Below are 17537 nucleotides of genomic sequence, written 5' to 3'. Positions count from 1 at the left end.
TTATCATTTTTTCAGATTTTCTACTTTATTTTAATTTTCATTAAAATTATTCATTTTAAGTTGTTGCTCATTTCTTTTCCCCTATTTATTTTCATTTTTAAAAAGAGTGTTTATCCTTGGATTTTATTATTGTTTTATTTTTGGATGCTGAATCACGTAAAACACTGTTAAGCTGGGATTAGTTTCCTCTTTTACCACTGACACTATATGAGACCTGGACTAAGTCCGTGTGACGTCATCTGTAGAAAATGACCTACTTCTGAGTCGATTCAGTGGCCATTTTTTTATGATACGGATGCCGCCATGTTGGAGCCAGACGATGTCCATAAAGTAACGATTGGTTTTCAAGTCTGTCTGAGCCAGCATTTCTATGGCAACGACTCTCAGGAGTGTTTGAAGGCCGCACCCCTTCCACTTGAAAGCAGGCTACATGAAAATGTCAATTAAATGTTTCCGTTGTTGTGCGTCTCCTTTTATTGAGGCTCCTGATTGGTTTGTTACTTGAATAACTTGCAATATAGAAAGAAAAAAAAACCAAGATTATCAAGAACTTGTTAAAACAAAAGGTAGTAGGGCAAAAAAAAAAAGATTATGACAAATAGAATGACTGAGTAAAAGCTGTTTATTGCTCAATGGAAGTCTATTGGAGTTTAACTTCTTGAAGCCAGCAGGTACTTCCTGTTTGGAACGTGAAAGGGGAGGAGTCACTCAGTCCAGTTTTCATATACAGTCAATGGTTTTATGGTAAAAGCCAGTTATATGATAATAATGATATTCCCAAGAAAAAGGATCTATTAAAGTGTATTTGCTGTGATAAATAAGTGATGCATATTTTTAAAATCTTTTTTATTTGTTTGTTTTTCGCAGAAATGGGTAAACCGGGAGATTTCCAACTTTGACTACTTGATGCAGCTCAACACAATTGCCGGCAGGACCTACAACAACCTGGCTCAGTATCCAGTGGTTAGTATCCATTTGCTATTTTAGTAACACGCCTCACATAGTTGTTTTTTTTTGCATCTTTTAAGGCACAAAGTATCATTTTGTCTGCAGTTTCCCTGGATTTTAGCAGACTACACTTCAGATGAACTGGACCTGTCCGATCCGCGGGTTTTCAGAGATCTGTCGAAGCCGGTGGCCGTGCAGAACGAACGCAACGCCAAGGCTGTGAGAGAAAAGTGTGTATTGGATCGAGGCTGCCATCCATCCACTGACCATGAGATCTATCCCGGCACATTCATTCCAGTCATTTTATTTTTTTGGCCGGGTTTTGATGGCAGCAAGCCATATATGACACCACATAACAACCAAAGTGGCTCCCAGAAAATCCATGCTAAAATAACACTAAATAGTAAAAGACAGTTTAAAATCTGACTGTAAATCAACAAATAAAGAATCAAACAGATGAGAAAAAGAAACACTGCAGTGATGTTGCACATTCAAACCAAAATTAGAAATGTGCGTATGAAGTTTTTTTGGAGGAAGAAGGCAGAGGAATACAGGAAACCTGCTGTCTACGGGGATGCCGCACCTGCAAAAGTTGTACAAAATGTAAAACTTTACACAGAAAAAAGTAGGCAAGACTAATGGGTACCTTCAATATAAATACAGGAAGTTAAAATTCACTCAGAAAGACAGGAAGACAACGGAAAGAGTACAAAAGTGGGGTTATATTTTTTCCAGTGCCTGGGAAAATCAGAGTAGCTGCTGTTCTCACTAGTCAAAGACGGTGCTGGCTGTTCTGCTTCACACAGACGAAGTGAATACCAACAGTCAAACATAGGAACCTTCTGGCTGAAGAACGGCTTTACTTTCACTAATACATCTGTAGTGAAATGCAGAACAAATAGTCCCACTCTCGGGTTTTTGTCCAGAGGAACTAAAATAACAACCTCTTTTGGTTATTAGGTATGAAAGCTTCGAAGACCCCACTGGTACCATAGACAGATTCCACTACGGCACTCATTACTCAAACGCTGCAGGAGTGATGCACTACATGATCCGGGTGGAGCCCTTCACCTCCCTGCACATCCAGCTGCAGAGTGGACGGTAAGAGGAGCCCATCAAAGCCAGCCAGCTGTTCTTTTTTTTTTTTTTTTTCTTCTATTCCTCCCAAAGTTCATGGTTTTGAGCGCCTCTCTATTGCCAGGTTTGATTGCGCCGACCGGCAGTTCCATTCCATCCCTGCCACCTGGCAGACCCTCATGGACAACCCCAACGACGTCAAGGAACTCATACCCGAGTTCTTCTACTTCCCAGAGTTCCTGGAGAACCAAAACGGTAAGCCGGGACTTTCCCAATGAAGAACCGACGGGGGTCAAACAAACGCATTTAACCATTTGCTTCTGGTGTCCCCCCAGGCTTTGACTTGGGGCGTCTGCAAATCTCTAAAGAACGAGTGAACGATGTTATCCTACCCAAATGGGCCAAATCCCCAGAAGACTTCATCTACAAGCACCGGAAAGCTCTGGTGAGCCACAGCTCACTTCAGCAACTGGACAAAATATTTAATTCACAAAGAAATGTCTATAAATTTACATCAAAAAAACATTTTTATTTGCTTTTATTTTTATCTTTTCGAAAAATCACTTCATGGATTGGATGAATCGATGCACTTTTATAGTAAAAATCAATTTAGTGTTGATTAAAAATGTGTTTTTCTAAACCCAGCCCTTCAAACAACTATATTATGATCCAAATAAAAGTCAAAGCACTTCACATCTACTTCAGGTTTCCCATAATCCCCCTTGTTCTTTTTCCTGTACAACAGGAGTCGGAGTACGTGTCTGCTCACCTTCACGAGTGGATCGACCTGATCTTCGGTTACAAACAGAGAGGCCCTGCAGCTGTAGAGGCTCTCAACGTCTTCTACTACTGCACATATGAAGGTTAGACCTCCACGCCGGCGTGAGTGCACAAGACAGGCTTCTGCGCAAATTAGGCTTGGCGCACCTGACACATGGACATTGCTTTCAGGAGCGGTGGACTTGGACGCCATCACCGATGAAAAGGAGCGCAAGGCTTTGGAAGGGATGATCAGCAACTTCGGTCAGACTCCCTGCCAGTTACTGAAGGTGAGGAGTCCAGAGGGCGATCTGCCACACAGCACAGTCCAGGTGGAGTCATCGCTCCTTGTGTGTCTTCAACCAGGAGCCCCACCCGGTGCGACTGTCCCTGGAGGAAGTGGAGAAAAGGAAGTCCCAACTGGACACATGTCCTCTCAGCATGTTTGAACACCTCAGCAACCTCAAGTCCTTCTTTGTTGAGGTTTGATTTCTCATCTTGTGGTTTGATTGAATAATTTCTTTGTTTTTTGTTGTTGTCATAAAAGCCCCCGCATGTGTGTGCCGTTACAGGGCATCTGCGATAACGTCCCGCTGGTCAAAGCCGTGGTGCCAAAGAATCAGTCGCATTCCTTCATCAGCCAAGGGAGTCCCGACACCATGGTGAGGCGGGACAACCAGCGAGACTTTCAGGAACTAATATTTTTTCTTGCATGTAAATGCTCAATTAAGGTTATTTTGGAGAAGAAGTGTTAATGAGCTAGTAGCCGGTGGTGGACCTGGAACATTTTATATGGGGAGGCAGGAAGGGGGCAGAAGACTTTGTAATTTATTTATTTTCATATTAAACAGCAGTACTTTTAGCTGAGGTGCTATTACTAATGCTTAAAAAATGTTGAGGCCGTGTCGCACAGTCACTACGTTACGTACATTTTGCGCATTTTCCACGTAGGCAATTTCCATCTTTTATGATACGCGCACAATGTACGTGATTCGTAAGTGTTTCTTGTGTTTGTTGATGTCTCTCGAGGGTTTCGGCTGACGGGTCTTTTAAGTAAATTCAGTTTTGAGATGTTCGAAATTTTTGGTCAGTTGTGAAGTACGCCTATTTTAAGTCGTTTATATGCAATTCTTGCGTAGATCTTACACAACTGTGCGTGATTTTTGCGAGATGCATACGCAAATTTGTGGCTTTCCACGACTGTTCCACAAATGTCTAACAGACTTTTGACGCATGTACCTCCGATGTACACGGCGATGTATACGGCGCACATATTACGTTAAAATGACATAATTGGTGGACAAATTGCGTTAAAGTTGATTTTAGTGTTCTTTGCAGGGTTTATTCGTACTTTATCCGTGATTCTAACATGGTTCATTCTGTGATAAATTTAAGACCACAACTTTTCTAACTTTTTCCAACGTATATTCACGTATGACCAATTTTCATCTGTACAATATGTTTCAAAATGTACATAGTGGCTGTATGACATTGACTTTAGCTCCGCCTCTTCTGGAGGCGTTTGGCATCACTGACTGTAAAACCCCTCACTACACATTTTATACACTTTTCTCAGACACACTTTCAGACTTTTTGTCATCATACTACACTGTTAAACCAAATCGTAATGGAACATTAATCATTGCATCCCTACGGCACACGTTTACACGTGTCAACACGTTTAGAGCTGAATTTAATATGAGTGTTTTATTAAATTACACCAGGCTTAGCATAAGCTTATAACCAAAATAAAAAAATGATTTATCTGAATTTTTTTGTTTTCTGTTGTTGGTTTGTAATATGCAGATCAGATATCCAACCGAAATAAAAATGTGACCCAAAATTTTAGGTTTTTCAACCGAATCTCGGGTAAAGTGAATTGTTCTATCTTTAGTTAAAACCCTCTTAAAATTCAAACCTTCATTGAAAAATACTTCCATTATTATAGAATGAAACCAAAAATCAGATTGAGGTAGAAGATTTATGTAAATTTGATGAACATGGAGAAGAATGATTGTACACAAAAAAGCAGCGAGAGCATGAAGGCATCAATAGATGTGAAAATGTCACAAACCGCTGGTGTTTCTTCATTTTCAGCTGTTATTTGATTTAATTTAGGCTTACATTTATAAGCTTAATTCTTACTTAGCTCCCAGAGCCAAATTGGTCTGTGCTGTTGTTGTAAATAAGCTGCCGCCCTCAGAGCCCTTTGGCTAAAGATGGCTGCCTGCGGTTTTATTTTGACGGACTAAATCTGAGGGTTACTTCCTGTGCTTTTCCCTTTACCCCAAATAAAAATGATAATAATAAATGATACTACCCCTCATGTAAATTCACGTTTACATTTTCTTTTTTTTGTTTTCTTTTTTTTTTTTTTTAGCACATTTTGAAGTACAGTAAATATTAAAAGTTTAGCTGTTGATGTAATGAGGTTCTTAAAAAAAGGACCATCCACTTTGTCCAATTTAGTTTGATTTTGCAAAATTTATTTCAGAAACATGAAGGTTAAAACAACCATCAGGTTATTGTCGATTTTTCTTTTTTATGTTTCCAGGTGACGGTGAGTCAGAACTGCCTGGTTGGGACTCACGGGTGGCTTCCTTACAACAAGAGCATCTCCAACTACTTCACCTTCATTAAAGACCCCGCAGTGTCCAACGCCAAGTGAGAACACAAACCGATCAACGCAGAAGTGTTTGGTTCCCTCCTGTTGTTGTTTCATCTCCTTGCAGCTGGATTTTACTAGACCAAATATTCACAAATGTCGAGCTGTGTTTTGTGAAACGGCGCTCCCTAAGGCAGTTTCTGTTTTCGTCTGACCGTAAGAACCCAGCGTTTCCTGTCGGGACCCTTTGCTCCGGGCGTGGAGGTAGCACCGGGGCTGTTTGTCGTCTCCCACGATGGGAAGTTGCTCTTCAGCGGCGGACACTGGGACAACAGCATTCGGGTGACGTCGCTGGTCAAAGGCAGGACGGTGGCGCAGCACATCCGGCACATGGGTGAGGATCTTTTTTCAGAACCGGATCGGATCGGTCCTCGCTGGGATGTCCCCTAATGATCGCCTGGTGTTGTGTGCAGACATCGTGACCTGCCTGTCAACAGACCACTGCGGCATTCACCTGATCTCAGGCTCTAGAGACACCACCTGCATGGTGTGGCAGGTTCTGCAGCAGGTCAGAGCCCACGCTAGAACATTTGTTGCTCTTCTACCACAAACGGTTTGGTCATAAATTGGCTCTGGTGTCTCATTCTGGCAGGGTGGTGCTCCCGTGGGTCTCCATCCCAAACCCATTCAGGTGCTGTACGGTCACACAGATGAGGTGGTCAGCGTGGGGGTCAGCACAGAGCTGGACATGGCTGTGTCCGGATCCCGGGTAAGAGCTGGCTAAAAGGGGGGAGTTTAGGGGAATGCTGTTCAAAGCACAAGCTGGCTTAACGAGGCGCAAAATGAGCTTTGAGCTCATTCAGATTTGACCTTTCGAATGTTTGTTCGTTGTTTGTTTGTTGTTTTTGTTCTTTGCATCTTTCTTTCTTTTTGTGATTATATGTACCCCTAAAGTTAGGATGTTCTTTTTACATAAAGGTTCTTCATTTTAGACCATCATTGACTGTATATAAGAACTAGACTGAGTGACCCCTCCCCTTCACGTTCCAAACAGGAAGTACCCGCTGGCGCAAAAAAGCCAAAATCCCATAGACTTCTACTGATAAATAAACAGCTATTATTCAGTCATTCTATTTGTCAGAATCTCTTTTTTGCCTTACCACCTTTTGTTTTAACATATTCTTGATAATCTTTGTTTTTTTTTTCATTGTATTCTTTATATATTACAAGTTATTCAAGTTACAAAGTGACCAATCAGGAGCCTCAATAAAAAAGAGACACCCAAAAATGGAAAAATGTAAAGCTCCGGCTTGACAAACCTATTTAAAATCTTAAAAAATCGAATGTTGGTCCATGTAAGCAGTACAGCACAAACACTTATGAATTTCGCCAGCTAAATGCTAGCACTCCCTCCTTCCTTTGCGTCCTGCACTACCCCCTGGTGGCTTACTGTAGGTTTAACTTTCGTATTTTTCCTTTTTGTGGAAGAAATAAACTCTGGATTTCTATCTTTTAGTCTGTTTTTATAGTAAATTTAAAATGTTTTAGCCACGTATTTATTTATTTTTAGCTAAAAAACAGAAAAAGTACGCTGCAGTTTATCCGATTTTTTGCACCATTCCTGTAAAGGTTTTTTTGAACTGAAGATAAGTTTAAAGAGCTTTTTGTCTGTTAAACTAATTTCTCATACAACCAACAACAAGAATAAACTGCATCCACTGCTGCCTTTTATATGAATGTATACTATTATAGCCACATATTTGGTTAAAAACATAAAAAAGGATCCTATTTCCCCTTTTTTTTAGTTCTTTCTTTTTCATGTGAACTGTTGCGTGTGTGGCAGGACGGTACGGTGATCATCCACTCGGTGCGTCGTGGACAGTACATGCGCTGCCTGCGTCCTCCGTGCGACAGCTCCCTACCGCTGTCCATCCTTCACCTGGCCGTGTCCTGGGAGGGCCACCTGCTGGTCCACACCTGCTTGGAGGGCAAAGCCACTCTCAAGGTACGCCTCACGTGTCCCGACATGGACTAACAGATCGGCACCGTGACGCACTCCCTTCTCCTCCCCCCAGGATAAAAACACCCTCCATCTCTACTCGGTGAACGGGAAGCACCTCTGCAGCGAGCCTCTGAAGGAGCAGGTGACGGATATGTGTGTTTCAGGGGAGCATGTGGTCATCGGCAGTGAGCAGGGATACCTGTCCATCCGTGACCTCTACAGGTAACCGCCCAGAACCATTTCTTTACAGAAATGGCCTCATTCCAGCCGCTGACCTCCTTCCCGCCCCCCCCCATGCAGCTTGTCTCTGAGCGCGGAGCCCATGGCCATGCGCGTCCCCGTGCGCTGCGTCTCCGTCACCAAGGAGCAGAGCCACGTACTGGTGGGCCTGGAGGACGGGAAGCTGATCATCGTGGGCGTGGGAAAGCCGGCGGAGGTAAAGAACTCTCTGCGGAACTACATCGCTCAGAGCCTGGAGGCGTCCCCTCTCATGGCTTCCCCCCTGCTGGCCCCCCTCCGAGCCCGCTCACCGACCCGGCTGCTCCACCAGCGGGACCAGCTGGTGTTCAGCCACGCTTCTTGCTCACCGAAGCACTAAACGCCGCAGACACCCGCCTCTTTGATTTATTACCCGCCCCCTTTCAGTCGTTCTGCGTCACTTTGACTAAATCTCTGAGCCACAAAAGATACAGCACTGAACCGATTCCTTGGCAGTTCGGTTACCTGAACCTGCTGTTGATCTAAAGGTCATTGCACTCTTTCAATCAAAAAATTATGCTGTGAAACATGTAAAGCTCCTGTAATCTCAAGCCATATGACCAATCCAGTAATATTCTTGTGCCAAAGTAGTATTTCTGTAGATACTGTACTCAACTTTTGTGTTGTTGTTTTTTTTTATCATTTATTGCCTCAAAAATCAATCAAACCACTCATAAATCATTGCACCTCCCTTTTTTTTTGTTTTTTTTTATGCTGCACCCCCCCCCCTTTCCTTTCCCTCCCTCCACTTTCTTCCTCCTCTCCTTCCTTTTTCCCAGATGCGCTCCTCTCGGAAGCTTTGGGGCGCCAATAAGAGGCTGACCCAGATCTCCTCGGGGGAGACCGTTTACAACACCCAGCAGGACAACAACTGACCACCCCCACACCCCCCCAACTCCCTCTTCTGGGACCCTGAACACCCCCCCTCCCCTTGCACACGTTCTCCTCTCCCTCCTTTTTTTTTTTTTTGATCTGTTCATCACCAAGCAGGTCGCATCTTTTTCGGTTTCTTTCCGGAAGTCTCATCATTTGTGGGTTTCTTTGAGCTTGCGACCGTAAGGCGCGGGCGCCACGGTAACGCAGCATCTCTTCGCATCCCCATGCAGTTTGTTGCCAGGGTTTTGTCTGTTATTACACTTATAAGTGGCCTTTTTCTGTTCTTTGTTTTTATTTTTTAAAATCCCTTCCAGTTTGAAGGTGGGGGGGGGGGGGGTGCTGACAGGCCAGCCTGTTATCTCAGTGCTGCCCCCTGGCGGCCTTATGCAGTAATACAACTCCACGACTTGGCGACCAAACTCTCTGCCTTTCTTTATGGTTTCATATTTATTTTTCTTTGCTTTTTTTTAAATATTATTTTAAAGAATGCATGTTCTCCATGAAAAAGCTTAAAGATATGATAACGGTTGAAAAGTTTGTTTTTTGTGAGATTATTTGTGTTTTTAGTAAATTACCAATAGTTGCACACTACACACTCAGACACAGCAAGCTTCACATGCAGATTAAGTCGCAATTGTTTGGAAAAGTTACTTGAATCTTTTTATTTATAAGTAGTTTTTTTTTCATCACTTTGTGGTTTGAAGTCTCCAGGATATTTATGACTATTTTGACTGTTCACAAAGAAGGAAAAAGCCTGAAATACCCAAGGGCTCCAGAGATGTCAGTGTTAACAGCAATACGTCTTTTGTTTTTTGTCTTCCTGCAGCTGAACCCGGACGGTCAGTAGAACCAGACTTCTAACTCTTCCTCTTGAGGTTTTTGACTGATTTTTTAGAGAGTTTTATTTAGGAGACATTAAGGAAGGATTCTACCAGATTATGGGAATGAAGAGATTTCCAGAATACCTTTTATTTAAATGAAACACTAAGATGGTTTGGAGACCAGCATGTGTCTGTCTTTTATGCCTTTTTTTTAATTCATAAAACAAGTACAAAAACAACTTTTTTTTATGTTTTTTTCTTTTTTTTGTTGACTCACTACTGCAACAGACTGAGTGCCTTTATCCCGGAGTGCTGTCAACACAGAGCTAGATTGTTGTTAAACTTCCTGTCCCCAAAAAGGAACCATCTGAAAGCAGCATTCCGCTTGTAAAGGGTCCACATTAGCCGTGGATTCAGAACTTCAGAAAAATCTAGATTATTATAGTTATTTTTTGTTGTTGTCGGATATGTGTGTACAACTGTGATTATTTATGAATTCAGTATATATATTGTACAGCATGATTTTTATTTTGACATGTACTTTTGCACTTTCCAGGTACTACATTGTAACAAATTGTTTTAACTTTTTGCTCCTTATTCTGTACAAATGGCTTTGTATACACACACGTGGAAATGATCATTAAAGTCTTGTCTGAATTTAGTAGAAGACGCTTTTTTTTTTTTTACCACGGAGGACTCCAGAAAGACACAGGTATGTAATATGCTCAGTTTTTATTTCAGGCGATTCAGATGGATTATGTTGGGTGGTGGGCTCATGTCCTGTCTGTTTGTGGCTTTCATGCAGTCATTGGGTAGGAGCAGATGGACGCCCTCATCTGATGGCAGTCGGCTGTAGTCCACGAGCTCACACCTGAAACCAAGGGTAGGGACAGATATACTTCAGATGTACCACCTTGTTCAGATTTTAGACTGACCGTAGTGGTTACTAAGAAATATAAAAGTAAAAAAACAAACTCCTTGACTTCCTGTTTGAGGCAGATTTTAGAGGTCAGTTTTAAAAGTTAGTCACTACATTTTTTACTCTGGTTCTAGAAGACTTTTTTTTTTTTTTTTTTTTTATCTTTGTGGTTAAAGGTTGACATTTGGGTCCAAGACTACAACAAACAAAAGCCAACTGAGGTCAAAAGTGTTTTCCTTTGTATTGAAGGCACATGTACGCCCTCAGCAACATGTGTTCAAGCAGTCCCCTTTAATATAAAAATGTCTATTAATATGCATGTACATGCGCATTTCAGGCTTGCGTGTTTAAAACTCAGGTTCGTGCATAGCATGCATTCAGGCTCCACGTACAATTGAACGCGCGTTGCGATTTAAATCAGGTCAAACCTTGACCAGTCAGGGTCTGGAAGTGACTTAAATGGCGTCCCCTTTTAATTCAAGGAAGTGCCAACTGTTTGAAAATTGATGACTGAAGACAAATGAATAATCAGCTGGAATTATGTAATACCAAGTCTTTCATAAATCAGAATAGAGCTGTGAAAGAAACAGCCTGGTGGAAGATACTTTGACATCTTACACTAAGCCTCTTCCATGTGCTAGAATACAGGAGAAAAAAGAAGAAGAAGAAAAAGCCCCTCCCTGTCTGTCCAGTGTGAACACCATGGTCTAAATAGCTGTCGACACCTAAATTCCAGTGCTCTGGTGTTAAAGAGCCGAGCTCTGATTTTATGGCTATCTTGGTAAAATATGTTGTCACCCATCTCTCAAGTTAAAAATAAATAAATAATAATAACGGGCAAAACTGGTAATTGTTGGAGCGCAACTAAAAGTAAGGGGGCAACACACACATGCCAATCAGATGGCCACTCCCCCATTTTTCTACAAACTTAAAATTCATTTACAATGAGATTTATCAAAGAAAATCACAAAAAAACAAGACTTGTTGACTGGTTTGCTGTTCAGTGGGCCCATTCCAGGCTGCCTTGCTTAAATAGTGAGCCATCTAGTGGTTACTTGGTGAACTTACCTGGTTCCATTTTTTTTTTTTTTTTTTATTAAAGCCTGTGTCAAAAAGGAAATAAGATTTATTTGTTTATTGACATGTAGGGTTTGTTTTCCCTGCCTATTCAGCTACGATTCAGTGGTGTCCTATCTGGCCAAAATGGCAGAATTGATGTAATTTGGCCAATTTTTTGGCCTCCAAAAAACAGCAACAAAACCTTATTCTACGTAATTACCGGTACTCACAGGTTTTTATGACCTGATATTATTTTTATTCTGTGTACGGAAAGTGTGTCAGCAGTGTTCAAAAACTGCAAAAGAAATGTGTAATTAAGTCGATACCTAACCAAAATCAGGGAAAATTCTGCATTTGTTGCTATAAGAAATCGATTAAGGATGCTACAAAAAATAAAAATAATAACTTAGATCCCTCTTTGAGCTGAAACAAAGGCCATCCAATTCTAAGTAGAAGGAGAAACTGAGCAGAAGTTATATATAACGATTGAACGCTTAGTAAATTAAAACAAACGAAACTTTAGTTTGCGTCTTTTGAAATTAATGTGTGAGTCTGGAACGACAATTAAATGTATGAACTTCAAAATTTAGGTAAGTTGGGACCAGTCATACCTTTTCTGAACATCTCCACACAGAGAGGCTTGTCAGTATGAATGTTGGGATAACCCGGCATCCATCTGCTGTACCTCCACTCGGATCCATCTTCCCATGATGCCTTCTGGTTCTAAAGGAGGCAAAACACATTCCATAAACACAACCTTCTTTCTTGTTTTCTTTTTCTTAAACTGCCATCTCAGTGGGAAGATGGAAACCATGCAGCACTTCCAAATAAAAGTTCAAAGTTCAATGTTTTACCAAGGTACGAATAACACTATCTATCCTGGTGATAACGTATCTGACGACATTTTCCTTGGCCTTGTTTTAATGCCACAGTACATGGTCAGTCTGCTTTCATCACAGTCATTTTGGATGGTTTCCCATTGCAGTTCTTTTTGATTTCAAGATAAGTTTCGGAGAAAGAGCTCCAACTCCCACTCAGAAAACCTGGAAAGATGGGTTATTAAATATAAGGAGAGCTTACCTTGATGGTGCCTCCCAACCAGGTTGCCATGGGTTTCTTCTTGCCACCCTCTGTCACCAGGGAAACTAGGCGCTTATGCAGATTACTGCTGTTTATAGATACAATTTTGGCATTTGGAGCAAGGTTTTTGCAGACGTTCTGTCCGGAGAAAAGAAAAAAGTTTGTTTGTTTGATTTTGCAAGACCACAACTGTGCAAACTTAAAAAAAAATCAAAAAACGAAGGCAAAGACTATTTCAGTTGTTTATGTCTGCATGGATGAAGTAGAAAGTTATTTTAGTTCTAGAATGCTGTTGACAGTATGGTCAAACAGCTGCTTAAAGATCCCATAAGAGCCAAGAGCTGGTTGACTGATTCTATTTTATATAATGGGGTGGGATTATATAAGTTTGCTTCCTTCCATTCCCTTTCAAGCAATATTTACTAATATGACTAATTATCCTCAGTTTGATAATCATTGTATGAATGTATAACCGATGATTGTATTGTTTTTGTGTATTATTCCTATTTGCTTGAAATAAACCATTTCAAAATCAAAGAAACAAAAAATTGAGAAGCCCTACCTGGGCATCATAGAAGGTCATCAACGTTGGGTTGAACACATAGCAAATTCCATTAATGGCACCCCCTTTACAGAACCCTGTATTCCTTTCAGGTTCGGTTCCCTGTTTGAAACGATATTGAAAAGGTCTGAAGGATTCGGTTCCCTGTTGGAAACCATCATGGATAGGCAAGAAACGCTCAGTTCCCTGTCTGTACCCATCTTTGATAGCCATGAAGCGCTCCGTTCCCTGTTTGTACCCATCTTTGATAGCCATGAAGCGCTCAGTTCCCTGTCTGTACCCATCTTTGATAGCCATGAAGCGCTCCGTTCCCTGTCTGTACCCCTCTTTGATAGCCATGAAGCGCTCCGTTCCTTGTCTGAAACCATCTCTGATTGGCATGAACTGTTCGGTTCCCTGCCTGAACCCATCTCTTATAGCTATGCGCTGTTGGATGTTCTGCCTAGAACCATCTTGAATGGGCATCAAAGGTTCGCTTCCTTGACTGGAACCGTGGAGCAGACGACAGGCAGATGGGGATTCCTCCGTGCAAACCCTGCGACCACCATTCTTTTGGGTTTGGATTTCAACAGGCTCTAAAAGACAGAAGACTTCTTGGTTTTAAAGTTTACTTTGAATACAAGGAAACACTTCATGATTCAGAGGTCATAGTCAGAAAAATCTCAAAACAACAATCCTTCTCAAATACTCTCATTAATTTCAATTAGTCTTCCAGGAGGATCAGTACCTTGACGGAGCTGGTCTGGAACAATATCACGTTTTTTCAAGTGGCTAGTTGGCTGTTGGTTAACCTGTACAGACAAGAATAAAAAACTTAAATTATTTAAAATGTAAAGTTCAGGAAAACAACTCTGTAAGTCAAGCCAGTCTTAAATTATGTATTTTGTTACTGACACTTATTATCTTGGTGATATTGAGTGATAACTGTCCCTGATGTGCCTAAGAACTACTCAAAGCCCCCTGTATGAGATTTGACTACCGTAATTTCAATAGTTGTTTGACTAAGTTGATGATAATAATAATAAAGGAGCAGACATGTACTGGAAGAATCTAACCTTCTGTTCAAAGACGTTCACAGATGAGGGGTTGGACTCAACGCAGTTTCCATCAATGAGCTTTCCTTTACATGCCACTCTCTTGTTGGTGGGTTCAGATTCCTGGCTGGGACCTTGCTGGACAAACATGTAGGGTTCGGTTCCCTGTCTGAAACCATTCCGGATAGGCAGGAAAGGTTCGGTTCCCTGTTTGAAACCATCCCGGATAGACACGAAGGGTTCCGTTCCCTGTTTGAAACCATCTGGGATGGCCATGAAGCGTTCGGTTCCCTGTCTGAAACCATCTGGGATGGGCATGAAGCGTTCAGTTCCCTGTCTAAAACCATCAGGGAGTGGGCGAGAAGACAGGGATTCTTCCACACGAACCCAACCACCGCCATTCTTTTGGGCTGGAACATTAGCAGGCTCTAAAAGACAGAAGACTTGTTGGTTTTAAAGTTTACTTTGAATACAAGGAAACACTTCATGATTCAGAGGTCATAGTCAGAAAAATCTCAAAACAACAATCCTTCTCAAATACTCTCATTAATTTCAATTAGTCTTCCAGGAGGATCAGTACCTTGACGGAGCTGGTCTGGAACAATATCACGTTTTTTCAAGTGGCTAGTTGGCTGTTGGTTAACCTGTACAGACAAGAATAAAAAACTTAAATTATTTAAAATGTAAAGTTCAGGAAAACAACTCTGTAAGTCAAGCCAGTCTTAAATTATGTATTTTGTTACTGACACTTATTATCTTGGTGATATTGAGTGATAACTGTCCCTGATGTGCCTAAGAACTACTCAAAGCCCCCTGTATGAGATTTGACTACCGTAATTTCAATAGTTGTTTGACTAAGTTGATGATAATAATAATAAAGGAGCAGACATGTACTGGAAGAATCTAACCTTCTGTTCAAAGACGTTCACAGATGAGGGGTTGGACTCAACGCAGTTTCCATCAATGAGCTTTCCTTTACATGCCACTCTCTTGTTGGTGGGTTCAGATTCCTGGCTGGGACCTTGCTGGAAAAACATGTAGGGTTCGGTTCCCTGTCTGAAACCATTCCGGATAGGCAGGAAAGGTTCGGTTCCCTGTTTGAAACCATCCCGGATAGACACGAAGGGTTCCGTTCCCTGTTTGAAACCATCTGGGATGGCCATGAAGCGTTCGGTTCCCTGTCTGAAACCATCTGGGATGGGCATGAAGCGTTCAGTTCCCTGTCTAAAACCATCAGGGAGTGGGCGAGAAGACAGGGATTCTTCCACACGAACCCAACCACCGCCATTCTTTTGGGCTGGAACATTAGCAGGGACTAAAAGACAGAAGACTTCTTGGTTAGGAAAGTTTCTTCATGTGCAATGAAATGATAAAGGATAAGACTAGACTCCCACTGATGAACACTAGACTCCAATTCTTGGCCTGTCAAAGTATCTCACTAGCTGATAGCCTTTAACAATCCGTGCCTGAGTGTAGATACTTCAGTTTGTAGATTTCAACTAATGGAAACTAAGCACTGCTCAGTCTGATTCTACTTAAATTGGAACCATTTCCACTAGGTGGCTTTAGTTTTTGGTACCTACTATGTCACGATTTGCGATTGACATAGTACCCATGTGTAATGGTAAAACAACACAAGTTAAATCGAATAGGGGAAATGCAGTCTGTGTTTTAGGTCTGGGTTTGGTAGGTAGGACTATGAAATGTTTGATTACCATTTGCCAAAACAAGCAGGTGGGTAAAAAAATACAAGTATATAAATTGTAGTCTGCTTTGTAGAGCATTATGTGGTGCTAGATAATCAGCGTTAAACCGGTAACGCACCCATGAACATTACTAACCATGATGGGTAGATGGCTTCTGCCTGGGGGCTCCGATTGGAACAGCTTGTAGGTCTGGAAAACCAACAGAGATAATTAACAATTGTAAATAGAGAAATAAATATTGTTCTTGGTACTTTCCAAAATACATACGTGTTTAGAAATTTTCCGAATATGTTGTAGTTGGTTTGATTCTTGTTTGCGCTGCATCAATTTAGGAATTCTTCATCTGAATTTGCGTCAATAATTAACTTTTTTTTAATCAAATTAACATTTACCAGTGTAATAAATCAGTAAAAGTCAAAGTCAATGACTTTATCACCATTAGCAAGGTCAATTGCTCTGATGGGATGAGTGTTGGCGACATATAACCATTTTGACAATACTATGGCAACAAACTGTAAAGAAAAAAAACAAACTTTGAACTCTTCTGTTTCAGTTGTCAAAGTCCTTGGAATATTGATCTACTCTTCTCTTCTCAACTAGTATGATAGTCTTAAATATTTGTATCAAAAATAACCAATAACCAACAGTGAAAGTAAATTATTATACTTAAAAATAGTTCTAATTGTGCCAACGCTCAAAGTCTCCTGTGATTGGCAGGTATTTATGTCCGAACACTCTTTTATATATATATATATATATATATATATATATATATATATATATATATATATATATATATATATATATATATATATATATATATAGTAATGTATATATATATATAGTAATGTATAATGTATATGAATTATTCTTTGTTGAAATAGATGAAGACTCATTAAGATGAAGATCTAACCCTTTGGCAAACTACCAGAGAGGTCAACAACAAATCACACAACAACACAAGAATAGAATGATAGTTCAGACAATCCAGTATTACACAACACTTACGTGAGTAAGTTATCTTTAAATTACAATTTTTTCCTCATTTAAATTCAAGTAACACTTGCTAAGACTCATTTTTTTGTGAGACTTTAGATAGCACAAAAAGTTATTTCAAAAGTGATGATCTCTAAAACAAAAACACATTAAAAGTCACATCATCTGCAAAGAATATAACCATGAAATCATTAGGAAAAAACGGTTGTTCTTACAGAGAAAACGCAATTTGAACTGTTTTACCTAACGAAAACAACCACATATGAAGGCAGTGAAATCATACCTGACAGTGTCAGGAACAGAAGTGTTAGTTTAAACATCCTGCAAAATAAAACAGCCTTCATTAACCTTTTAGATTAAAAAAAATAGGAAACAAAGTCAACATTTCTAGCTCATGCGATCAGTTTTCCATTTATCTTACCTGAGGCTACAGCGATGAACACTGACAACTCATAAAGAAAGGGAGTGTTTTAATATGCACAAGCAGCCGTTATAAACGCCTACTGAATTGCTCTGTGGATGTTTACTGATTAATCGACATCTCCGATTGCGCACAGATCTCTGATATTTGATGAACTTTGCCTTGGATATTACCTGATAGAGATAACTGATGCTCCAATGAAGTATAAAGAGACCTGTTTATGTAAGACATTTAGCCATAAACCTGCTATTAGACAGCTTACATTTTTAGGTGCTTCATCAATGAAGTTGTGTAGTTTTATATTAGCTGTACAGAACAGAGTTTTTCAAGTTTTTCCAAAAAGATGTCCAAGATAACCACAATTGGGAATGTTTCCTGGATATGTTGGCTTCTTCAGCTGATCGATGCATTACA

General features: G+C 40.6%; 2 protein-coding genes across 4 annotated transcripts in view; one reads left to right on the top strand and one right to left on the bottom strand.

Annotated features, from left to right (window-relative positions):
• Positions 1 to 10007, top strand: part of nbeal1 (neurobeachin-like 1) — a 54413-nt gene extending 44406 nt beyond the window's left edge. Inside the window, exons 39-55 of one of the 3 annotated variants that reach the window (XM_023963363.2) lie at positions 868 to 963; positions 1054 to 1178; positions 1909 to 2049; positions 2150 to 2280; positions 2361 to 2470; positions 2771 to 2888; positions 2977 to 3074; positions 3151 to 3267; positions 3357 to 3446; positions 5339 to 5448; positions 5611 to 5783; positions 5863 to 5957; positions 6042 to 6158; positions 7233 to 7394; positions 7465 to 7613; positions 7692 to 7827; positions 8429 to 10007. In XM_023963363.2, coding sequence (XP_023819131.1) covers positions 868 to 963; positions 1054 to 1178; positions 1909 to 2049; positions 2150 to 2280; positions 2361 to 2470; positions 2771 to 2888; positions 2977 to 3074; positions 3151 to 3267; positions 3357 to 3446; positions 5339 to 5448; positions 5611 to 5783; positions 5863 to 5957; positions 6042 to 6158; positions 7233 to 7394; positions 7465 to 7613; positions 7692 to 7827; positions 8429 to 8524 — 2064 coding nt within the window. In that variant the 3' untranslated portion in view covers positions 8525 to 10007. Of the gene's footprint in view, positions 1 to 867; positions 964 to 1053; positions 1179 to 1908; positions 2050 to 2149; positions 2281 to 2360; positions 2471 to 2770; positions 2889 to 2976; positions 3075 to 3150; positions 3268 to 3356; positions 3447 to 5338; positions 5449 to 5610; positions 5784 to 5862; positions 5958 to 6041; positions 6159 to 7232; positions 7395 to 7464; positions 7614 to 7691; positions 8141 to 8428 lie in introns of those variants that run through there. The other 2 variants (XM_078932225.1, XM_023963358.2) reach the window with 2 other exon arrangements.
• A 54-nt stretch (positions 10008 to 10061) lies between these two features.
• On the bottom strand, positions 10062 to 17242 carry LOC101155997 (uncharacterized). Its single transcript, XM_023963520.2, has 11 exons — positions 17124 to 17242; positions 16986 to 17023; positions 15842 to 15895; positions 14909 to 15315; positions 14581 to 14644; positions 14022 to 14428; positions 13694 to 13757; positions 12967 to 13541; positions 12405 to 12542; positions 11936 to 12047; positions 10062 to 10217 (listed from the first exon to the last, which is right to left on the bottom strand). The coding sequence occupies exons 2-11, from the start codon at positions 17020 to 17022 to the stop codon at positions 10144 to 10146; spliced, it is 1932 nt and encodes a 643-aa protein (XP_023819288.1). The 5' UTR covers position 17023; positions 17124 to 17242; the 3' UTR covers positions 10062 to 10143.
• Positions 17243 to 17537: the final 295 nt, after the last annotated feature.

This window comes from Oryzias latipes, chromosome 2 (genome assembly GCF_053564925.1).
Source record: "Oryzias latipes strain Hd-rR chromosome 2, Olatipes_Hd-rR_3.1".
In the NCBI taxonomy this organism is placed as follows: domain Eukaryota; kingdom Metazoa; phylum Chordata; class Actinopteri; order Beloniformes; family Adrianichthyidae; genus Oryzias; species Oryzias latipes.
The sequence above is the reverse complement of the archived record's forward strand: the minus strand, read 5'-3'. Positions and strand labels throughout refer to the sequence as shown.